The sequence below is a fragment of the Convolutriloba macropyga genome, unplaced genomic scaffold, assembly GCF_964194025.1.
Source record: "Convolutriloba macropyga unplaced genomic scaffold, txConMacr16.3 SCAFFOLD_4327, whole genome shotgun sequence".
Taxonomy (NCBI): Eukaryota; Metazoa; Xenacoelomorpha; order Acoela; family Convolutidae; genus Convolutriloba; species Convolutriloba macropyga.
The window spans coordinates 11,189-21,691 of record NW_027450579.1 but is presented as its reverse complement, the minus strand read 5'-3'; the positions used below and the strand labels follow the sequence as shown (position 1 = coordinate 21,691).

General features: G+C 33.6%; 1 protein-coding gene across 1 annotated transcript; it reads right to left on the bottom strand.

Moving 5' to 3' along the window:
* Positions 1–201: 201 nt before the first annotated feature.
* LOC142356002 (uncharacterized) lies at positions 202–10,263 on the bottom strand (the record flags this gene model as incomplete). Its single annotated transcript, XM_075407996.1, has 6 exons — positions 10,190–10,263; positions 5,941–6,397; positions 1,654–1,804; positions 1,052–1,086; positions 862–977; positions 202–483 (listed from the first exon to the last, which is right to left on the bottom strand). Coding segments are annotated over exons 1-6 (1,115 nt in total), but the record flags the coding sequence as incomplete, so codon positions are not given.
* Positions 10,264–10,503: the final 240 nt, after the last annotated feature.

Here is a 10,503-nt window from a genome sequence, read left to right as displayed (position 1 = left end):
CCCTTTTTATAATAGTGACCAGTAAGAACCTAAACAAGCTAAATGAACAAGACGTTATGGCGTAAGAATATCTTAACAAGCGTAAAGACGCGCGGCGTTATGCGATAACTGGTCTTAACACATTTTTTTTTTGCTTTTTGGTACCATAGAGAATTATCACTTTTGATTTTCCCGAAAATTGAAATAACTATGCAAACTCACCTGTGCAATAAGTTCAAGCTCTCAATTGCTGCTTTTTCGCTGGCAATGTCTGGATGGATAAAGTTGATTGAATTAGGTCCACTAGGGGGTGCCAAATTGGATTGGATATTCAAATTTTGGTTAGCAGGCGCTGAGCGGATGTTTGATGTCTTTCCTTTTGGAGGTCTTCCTTGGTGTAGGTGATTTTGAGGGGGTGGTGCTTCTGCTTGGGGTGGTGCTATCTTGTCGTCTCGCAATGAGCCTGTTATTGCATCGGTCAGTGGGTTTGTCGGATCGAGTTTACTAAACAAGGTTATTTCTTCATTTGAACAAAATTCTGTCTATTGGTTATAAAAAAATCTATCAGATCACGAAATGTATATTGAAAGCATATCCATATCCTTAATTGCAGCTGAATAGCATTTTCAGACTGCATTTTTACATTGCGCAATTTAAATGGGATAATTTTTGGTCTGAATTTTGTCATAGTACTAATATGACATGAGCTGTCATGATCAGAGTACTGAACAGTGTTAAAATGCAGAATTGATTGCAATGATTCAGCGCTGTTTTCTAATGTTACGATGGTCCGAGAGATGCAATAGAGAAATTCTAACTCTAACTTTTAGGGGCAGAATCTGTTACTTTGATAGAATTGTCTAATGATTTTTAGCGACTAACCTGCCGTTGTATTTGCCTTTAATTTGCAATGACTGTCCCCTGGGAAAGAAATTGATCTGAAGCAAAAACGAGAATAAGTTGAAACTTTCTAGATTCAAACACAATTCTGGTCCGGGCTAAAACACTTCACCAAGCATTTGTACGAATTGGGCGCAAGTTTAAGGTTACCAATTAGTGTATTATATATTACTCGCTTTCGCGACATAATATCTGTACTAGCATGATCTATTGGAATCCCGTTTTTATCAATAGTTAAAACATGTACTTGCGGAAGTCAGAAGTTCATATATATATATATATATATATATATATAATATATATATATGTATATATATATATATATATATATATATATATATATATATATATATATATATATACATAAACAGAGGTTGCAGGCGTGCATGAACATCCGGCATTTTAAACTTCCAAGTAGCGTATTTTGAGCAAGGTTACATAAAACTGTAGATGACACCTCGAAATTCTGGGTTAACAACTCTCAGCTCTCAGTGACTTTATGCAGAGTCAAGCAACCTATACAACTTTGCCTAGATACACACATATTTCTGGACATCAACCGGGTTGAATCTTACCAAGCTAATATTTAATGTCTTACAAAGATGCTTGTTTAGAAACTAAAAATTTAATATGGGGAACCAAGGAAATCATAAATGATCCTAGCATGATTTCTAAGAGGAAACGCTGAAAAATACATAGGATCCCGGACAAAAAGTGCTAATTGATTGATTACAGTGAAATATTTGACTGGAATCAGTATAAATAGTTACTAACATTTTTGTTGTTCTATTGGGATGGAGAAGTTGTTTCTAGAGGAGACATCTGTGTACTTCATAGTATACACTCTGTTGTCCATATCATCATTGGACTCTGTCTCATCAACCACTTGTTCATGCTGCAGTAATTGGTGTTGACTTCTCACTGGCTGCACAAAAGTACTTTAATTTGTTGTTGGGAGAATATTAGTGGTGACTATTGATTTAACTGGTCAAAACATATAAGTCTACAGACTTTTCTAGACAAAAACTAGGCTTTAATTTTCGTGATTGACCTCATAATTAAAAAAGTTCAACTTCAGTTAAAAAGATCATACGAATATTTATTTTGAGTGTTCTGAAAGTAAAGTATAGTAATTCATGTTCCCAGATCTAACTTAAGAAAAATAAAATTTGTGATTTTTGATACAGAAAAAGATATGAAAAAGCACCAGTAATGTAAGCTGCAAATTTGGCGTCTAAAAATCGTTATTAAATGGCTTCTAAGAAAGTTCCGAAGACATTTAATCATTATTTTTTGAAAAGTGTTACCGAGGGCAGTTGTTAAACTTTATAACTCAGATCGCTTTTAGTGCAGTTTGTCAACGGTGCACACTTTGCATTAACTTAGATAACTTAGTCAGAAGCTTCAGTAACCTAGTGTCTGTGATTTTCGCGGACTCCTACTAGGTTTAAAATTAAAAGTGGTTGTGATTCTCGCGACTGCTTATCCATAAGGGTAAAAAACTGAGTGTCTGTGATTTCCGCAGACATTTTTAGATTCTGTACATAATTATACCATTTACAATAACCTTCCAAATTAGCACATCGTGAAAGCTGCGTAATAACTCCAAAAAGCGGAGGAAAAACGTGGTGACAACAAAAATTCAAAAACTTGCATTTTTTTCAGCTGTTTCTCTCATTGCGTGTGTTCTTAAGACCAGATAAATGAGGTTGCAACGCGATCAGTATACTAATGCGATTACTTCTGCAGAATATTCGATCGATTACAAAGAACTTTTCTGAACTTGAAACTTTCCTAGCCGAGACATCAGAACCCGAAGTAATAGCACTTACTGAAATTTGGCTTCCAAAAAGCCCCACTCATGATTATTTTTCTTTAAAAAACTATCAAAATTTGGTAGTCGCTAACAGGGAGAAAAGAGGTGGGGGTGTTGCATTTTATGTAACACTAATTAACACTAATTAACACTCAATAAACCGATCAATTGCAGACGGCATTTACCCAAACTGTTTTAAAACAGCCAAAGTTGTCCCTATACAGAAGTCCGGAGACAAGAGCGTTTGTTCTAATTACAGACCTATTTCCTTATTACCTACTGTTGGAAAAATTTTTGAAAAAATTCTCAAGTCGAGAATAGTAGACTTTCTGGACAAAAACAGCGTCTTTACAGATAAACAGTTTGGCTTTCGTAATAAAAGAAGTACAGTGGAAGGTACAGCTTAAGGTCAGTACAGGTTAAGGTCAGACAAAATCACTAGTACAAAAAGCTTTTGCGCATTTTTGGATCTAAAAAAGGCCTTTGATACCGTAGATCACAACCTGTTGTTAAAAAAGTGTGAACTTTATGGTCTCAGAGGCTATGTTCTGGAATTAATTACTTCCTACCTTACTGACCGAAAGCAGTTTGTACTACACAACAGCCTAAGGTCTAGAGTTTTAGCAATAAACTGTGGGGTTCCACAAGACTCAGTTTTAGGACCCATTTTGTTCCTTTTGTATATAAATGACATGCCGAAAGTCTGCCATACTCTTAAGGTCACTCTTTTTGCTGATGACACCTGTTTGCATTGTAGTTATGATAACAAAAACATTGATTCAGTACAACAAGATCTAAAAAAAATTGAGAAGTGGCTTGGTGAAAATAAACTAACGTTAAATCAACAAAAAACGTACTTGTTGACCCCAAGCTCTCCATTGCTAACTAATAGGGCAAACTTTTCTTTCAACGGTGTGACTATTGCCTATCCACAATGTGTCAAGTATTTGGGATTACATATTGATATGAATCTAACTTTTAAAGAACATGTTAAGTTCGTTCAAATAAAAATTTTTGGCAACATTCAACCGCTACGATTTTTCTGACAGTTCGTAAGTCAAAAACGAATGCTGCATTTATACAAGATCTACATACAAACTGTTTTCCAAAATGGAGTTCTGATTTATGGCTCTGCTAATAAAACAGATCTCTTGGCGCTTGAAAAATACAAATACTGGTGTGGAGAATACTGTTTGGTGTTAAAAATTTAACTCAATTAACAACATAAGACAAAAGCATCGTTTACTATCAATACGTGAACCGCATGTTTATGAACTGATGAAGTGTCTGATTAAAATAATAAGAAATGAACAACATAACACAGAGTTAAATGATGTCATTTCCAAAGATGAAATAGAAGTTATTACTATTGATTCAAAAAGAATCAAAACAGTTAAAAATAGGTCAAAAGGCACTAAGCAAGATAGCAAAATTTTTAAGTGGCGCTTACGGAAACTGTTTAATGTTTTAGTGAAATGGGATGTCAGCATTGTCCTAAAAATTGTAAATCCAAACAACTGCCGCATTTACTTCATGATCTGAAAGATAATTGTTATTGTGACAATGAGGAACTCATAAAGGCTTTTTGGTAAGACTTCGCTTTTTTGGTGTTTTTTTGTTTCTGTATTAAAATCAAAGATGAATTGTGTTTTTTCCAGTTCAGTTTTTGACTTTTGATTTAGTTCGGGGGATGGGTGTTGGAGGTAAAGAAAATCGTACAACCCATAAAGAAACAATTTGCTCTTAGGCACCACTTGACAGGCTTAATGCCTTATTGGTGTCCTTTCAGATACATTTAGATACAAAAATTGTATTTACAGTATCTGAGAACTATTTATTATTATAACCCTGATTGACCTCATCCAATGAAAAATGCCACAAAACCAATGATTGACCTGAACCAGTGAAAAACAATACGGAATTGCAAACTATTGCAGGAAACAAGTTAAAGGAAACTGATCAATATATGACACAATATAAGTTTACTCTGAATGAATGAAAAATGGAAGCAATGACTTTGAGCAAATGTAAGTTGAATTCAGATAAATGTTTATTCTCTTGAAACAATCGACATTTGCAGATATTTAGGTGTAAATCTTGATAGTGAAATTACTTATCAAAAACAACTTAAAAATTTAAGAATAGGAAGATTGCATCGGCAATGCGGTCTTTATTTTTGGCACTTCATCAAACACTTTTGAAAACCAAAAAAGTTCTCTTTAAATCACTTGTTCTGTCAGACTGAGATTAGAGTGCTATTGTTTTCCCAAAACCTACCATTGCAATCGGTTCATAGATCTAGCAAGAAAATCAATTGGGGCAGATCAAAATGGTTTTCTAAGAACCAAATATATTGGTGCATTGAAAATTCCACAATTGTATTTGCATCAAAGTGCGCATTATACACATGGAAACCTTGGATATCCAAGGACGCCGTAGACGTCATCAATGAGCGTGCAATTTATCTTTCCTGGTTTTCCGAATAGGTGGAATACTCTTGACTTCCTTAAGTGGATGTTCTTCCAATGTAGAAAAAAGAACTTTAAAAAAAGTTTAAGAAAAGTGAGAGAAGAAATGCTTAGAATACACAAACCAGTATTTATATTGTTCTTAGTGGGTTTTTGTGTTTTATGTTTTTCCTTTCTGTTTTTTTTTGTATTTTTTAAATATGACTAATTGTTTGATTTGTAATTTGACAGTCTGTAACGTGAACCAATTGGTCATTATAACTTAATTTTTGGGTTAAAAAATAACAATTTTTTTGGGTTAAAAAAATAACAAAAAATAACAGAAAGTAACAATTCAGACTGCAAACTTATGTTAAAAACTTTGAGGATATTAAGTTCTACCCCGAGTCTAGTTTCAACCGTCTCGTACAACATTAAGACACTTCACTCAACAATACTGCATTAACAAGGCTCTCGTAGTTTTATCGAATATGTACAGCAAAGGTACTCAAAATTGGAAGAACAAATTGATTTATTTTTAACTTCAACTATGCGGTTGGAACTATTTTCAAATTTTCAATAGCCAATTTCTATTTCTACCCTGGCATGAAAAAATAGCAAGGTGATTTCGATTACATTTCTTCAAATGCCCTACAATATTTTTTTTTGTTATTTCAAAAAAGTATCAGGTGAATAGACAACGGATAGCATGAAATCTTGAATTAAGCAGATTTCAGATTTTGCCTCTATTTTTTTGAACAGCTTAATTAAAATGAAATTAACAATATCGAAACTCACGGATGTGCTTAAGATAGTGTTGCATGTCGAAGCAGGTGCAACAAAGTTAGCATCTTTGATTTTGATAGCCACCTTCATCTGTTTCTGAGCTCTATAGTTCTGCATGTCCGCATTCGATTTCTGCCTCCGAAAGGCAAATGGGGAGGGTTCTCGACTCTCCCCATCGTCAAAATATTCTCGGCTTTTCCAGGAACCATCAATTCGTGCCCTGTTTGAGGAGTCAACTGGAACTCGGTATGGAAAAGAGCTCTCAAGGTACTTGATTGGAGAACAGATTGGGGGGATTTTTGCGTGGCCTGACTTTCGCCCGCTCCGAAGCTTCATCAGTTCGTGGTGGCGTGTTTCAGCGTCTGTTTTTTCCAATGTGAGGGAAGTTTTGAGGCATAAATTGCTTTTGCTTCGTTGAAAGCTGTCTTCATAAAGCAGGGGGTTTTGTTTGCTGAAAATGCATATTTGGCTGATACGATCATTAATTTTTTTTAACGATATTATGGTTCTACTTCATTTGACTACGATTCACTTAAAACCACATACATTACTTCACCTCTCTCATTTGACCCCTCAACTTTTAAGTGATGAAATTATAGGGGTCAGGGTTATTGGGGTGAAAAGACGGGAAATAAGGTGAACCGATCTTCTCACACCTTGAAGCAAATATACATTCGATTAATGTGGGCGTATATTTGGGCCTACGTATAGTTATTCAACTAGTGTGGTGTGCATTTAGCCATTAAAATATGCGGGGTCAGTTTTATGGGACTTGGATTTTACTCCTCTTGATAAAGCGAATTAAAAACTACTTAAAATGGCAAAAATTGAGTTTAGTTTGAGTTTGGTCTGTGCTCTTATTATTAAAAAATTGATAGAAAAATTATAATTTAATATGAGGATTTGGTAAATTTAATAAACAAATTTGATGCAAATTTTAATTAAGTGTTGCCAAAACTGTCATAATAGTTTCTTCTGAACATTTCCCCGTCTCCAGAGAGTATTCAGTAACCCAATTCCAAGTCTTAGAAATTTCATTGGCCCATAAAGATCGATAAACTGGGAACATGACATTAATTCTCAGAAAATTTTGAAGAAAAATTTTATCAAGTTTTATAAAAAAAATGGCAAAAGCTCGTGATATTAATTTGTTGAAAAACATTTCATTAACTCATTTATAAAACTCATTTAAAAACGCAATTATACACTATCATATTACTACGATCAAACCTATATGAGGTTACCTGGCAGCTGAGGCAAGAAAAAGTAACCAAAAAAATATTTCAAATAGCTTGAAAGAAATGCAATTTCTATTAAAAATTTGCTAAAATTTGTTACGACAAAATGTTTAAAAAAATAACTTACTATGGAACCCTTGAGGAGATGCTATGACCCTTGAGGCTGATAAAGTTTAAAAAAAGGCAGTAAATTTCAAAAACACTTGAAAATAAAGTTCAAAACTTTGTATCATTATTTGCTAGCTCATGAAATAATAACAAAAACTACTAAAATCTTTCAAAAGACTTTGATAATCTTTAACAAACGTCAATTCACGACTGATTGAATAAAAACACGACAAATGGCAGAAAAACGTAATTAAATGTCAAGATTTTGGACTCAGAAACTCCTAAAAACTACTTTTCGAACCAGGATTAACATTAAAACCTTCCCAAGAGCTGCACAACTCTAAGCTCTTGAAAGACTACTAAGGCAAGCTTTTTGTAGAGGCTTTTATCGAAATTAATTCACACTAGTCCTTACCTGTTTATCCCGTTTTGAAGATCAGTGTCATTGAAAAGTGTGTGAAATCATCTTACAGAAAAGAACATAGACATACAAGTCTTGAATTACAATTGAACTAACTGACCAAACAGAAGAAAACATTGTCAGTCTCCTAAAAATAACCGCCTCCGATAAAGAACAAGGTTTAAACAAAGACATCAAAGAAAGTAGACAGAATACTACAACACTCTAAGAACGAATTTATTTCATTTCAATTTTACTGAAATAAAGTTAATCAAGTTTTTAAGTCAAACAACCTTAATTTCAAAAGACTTTTACAAAAGTATAGTTTGGACAGGAAAAGCTTTTTTGTAGAAAACCACTGATAGACTAAATAAAAGAACATTTGGCGGAAACCTTTTTTTCAATCGATTTCATTGCAAATAAATGGATTCAAGGTCATGAAACATGCCAAAAAACAAAACTCTTCAATATATTTCTTTTTCCGACATATGCAAAACATAGATCAAACTAAATTATATTAACAAAAAAAATTGTGCGCAACGTAACTAAAATAGCAACAAATGCAGACGACAATCCAAAGATCAAAATTTTAATAACAAATTGTCTCAAAGTCAATAAAACTATAAGCAAAAAATTGAACCCACAATATTATGCATAACTAGAGAGCAATTGAGAGTTTTTTCTTTTACTCGCTTTTCGTTCTTCTTACTACTCAAGCGTGATTTATACGGTTTAATAATTTGACTTCTCATTGACAAGAAAAGGTTAAAAAGGAGTAAATAGATCTTAAGAAAACATTGCAGGAAGAATTCCAGAAACGACCCGAAGTTGTATCTCCTGGAAGAACTGACTTTTCAAACAACTATTTCCTTGCTGTCGACCATATTAATGCAGAAAACTCAAAAACTTACTTTTTCATACAGTACAATTAAACATAAAAAAGAAAAATGTTGTCTCTATTTTCGAAGAAGAGGAAAAAAATGAAAAAAATTACAAATAGTGAGTGACACAAAATAAATTTTTTAGTGTCACTGATTGAAATTTTTTTTTCCTAATTATTCTCTTACAAGTCAGTTAAGAGACAAAAATTGTACATGCCTCAAAAAATCATTTGATTTAGTAGTGCGTTTGCCCAAGCTAACACGTTGTAAATGAACTATTCATGATTAAGAAGCAGACTCATCGCCTATTTTTTTCGGGATCTTATTCCTGCAATTGTGTGGGCTGGATAACTATATTGGATGTTTAATAGCTTCAGAGGTAACTATCTTTTTTGTTTGTTTAAAAAAATCTCTGAGCCTTGGACTTTTTTTTACTTCACTGTAGTGAAATTGCTCTTACCGGTGTCAAAAATTTTTACAATCCATGAATTGGATTTTATTGGGGCTCTGTCTTTCTACAGTTCAAAGAATTAATGCTAGTTCATACGTTAATTCTTATTTTTCCCAAACGCCCTTTTTCGAACCTATTTTAGTCTGCCTAAATTTTGTCGTGTAGAGTTGGATTGATTGAACAGATTCGTTGAACAAATTTTGCGTTTCTTCCATAGCCAATTTGAAATAAAAATCATAATATCTGTTGTTTAAAGTGATGATTATTTTTTTTGAAAACTCAATTTTACTGATATAAGTTTTGTATTTAAATCATTGAGGCGATTTAATAATAATACAAATAAATTCAAATTCATCCGGGTTGAGGAAAAATCGGGAAATTATGTAAGATAAGCGGTGAAAATTTTTTTTTCACCGCAAATTTTGTACTTGATTTTGCGGTGAAATGCGGTGAATTTATGTATTTTCACCGCTAGAGTAAGCAGTGAACTTACAAAAATTCACCACATGGCAACACTTACTTCAAATTACCTACCTTACCCGGATTCGAACTTCTCACCTGCATGTCAGGCACTTCTTCCACTGCGGCACCGCTCACTAAATTCTATCATATTTGTTTTGAAATTAAATCAAAGTCACTCAACTTTCTGTAAAACATCCGCATTGAAGTTTTGTTAGATTAGCGGTGAAGTTACAAATAACAAAATTTAGCAGTGAAATGTGGTGATTTTTTGTAAGTCCACTGCCTACTCTGGTGGTGAAATTACATAAATTCACCGCTTAGAAAAAGTTTCAAAAAGATGTATGATTTTTCGTGGGTAAATTTTCCGTGCGTCTTTTGATAAACGTATTTCAACTTCGTAGGACGAAAAAAACCTTTCTCAGCGTTTTCTAAGCGGTGAGTTATGTTATTTCACCACTAAGTTAAGCGGTGAATTTATGTAATTTCGCTGCATTCACTGTTGATCTCACACAACTTTAACACTTTTTTCTAAGCGGTGAATTTGTGTAATTTCACCAATAGTTTACGCGGTGAGTTTATGTAATTTCACCGCATTCACCGCTTATCTCACATAATTTGCACACTTTTTTTCAAAGCGGCTAATTGTGGTGACACCTCGACCCGGACAGCTTTAATTTAATATATTTTATGTTCTTAGTATTTTAAATTCATCTTAAGTTACTTCTTTGCTGCTGTATTTGGCCTCCCAAAATGTGCTCCTGGATTGTGTCTGTGCATGTACATATGCATGTACATTGTGTCTGTGTATGTGATAAGTCACTACCCAAATTTTCATCATATTCTTTCTTCTAACTTTGATACTCGACTTCATTTCAATTCTTTTCTCTAACTGGCCCCACCGCGTTTTAGATGAGATGCACTCAAATAAGTCTAGGCATTTTCATAGCAAAAAAACATAATTAGAAGCGTACAGATCTCAATTGTTGAGCACAGTAGTTTTAATTAGCGAGGGATCGATCGTAAGTGACAGATGGA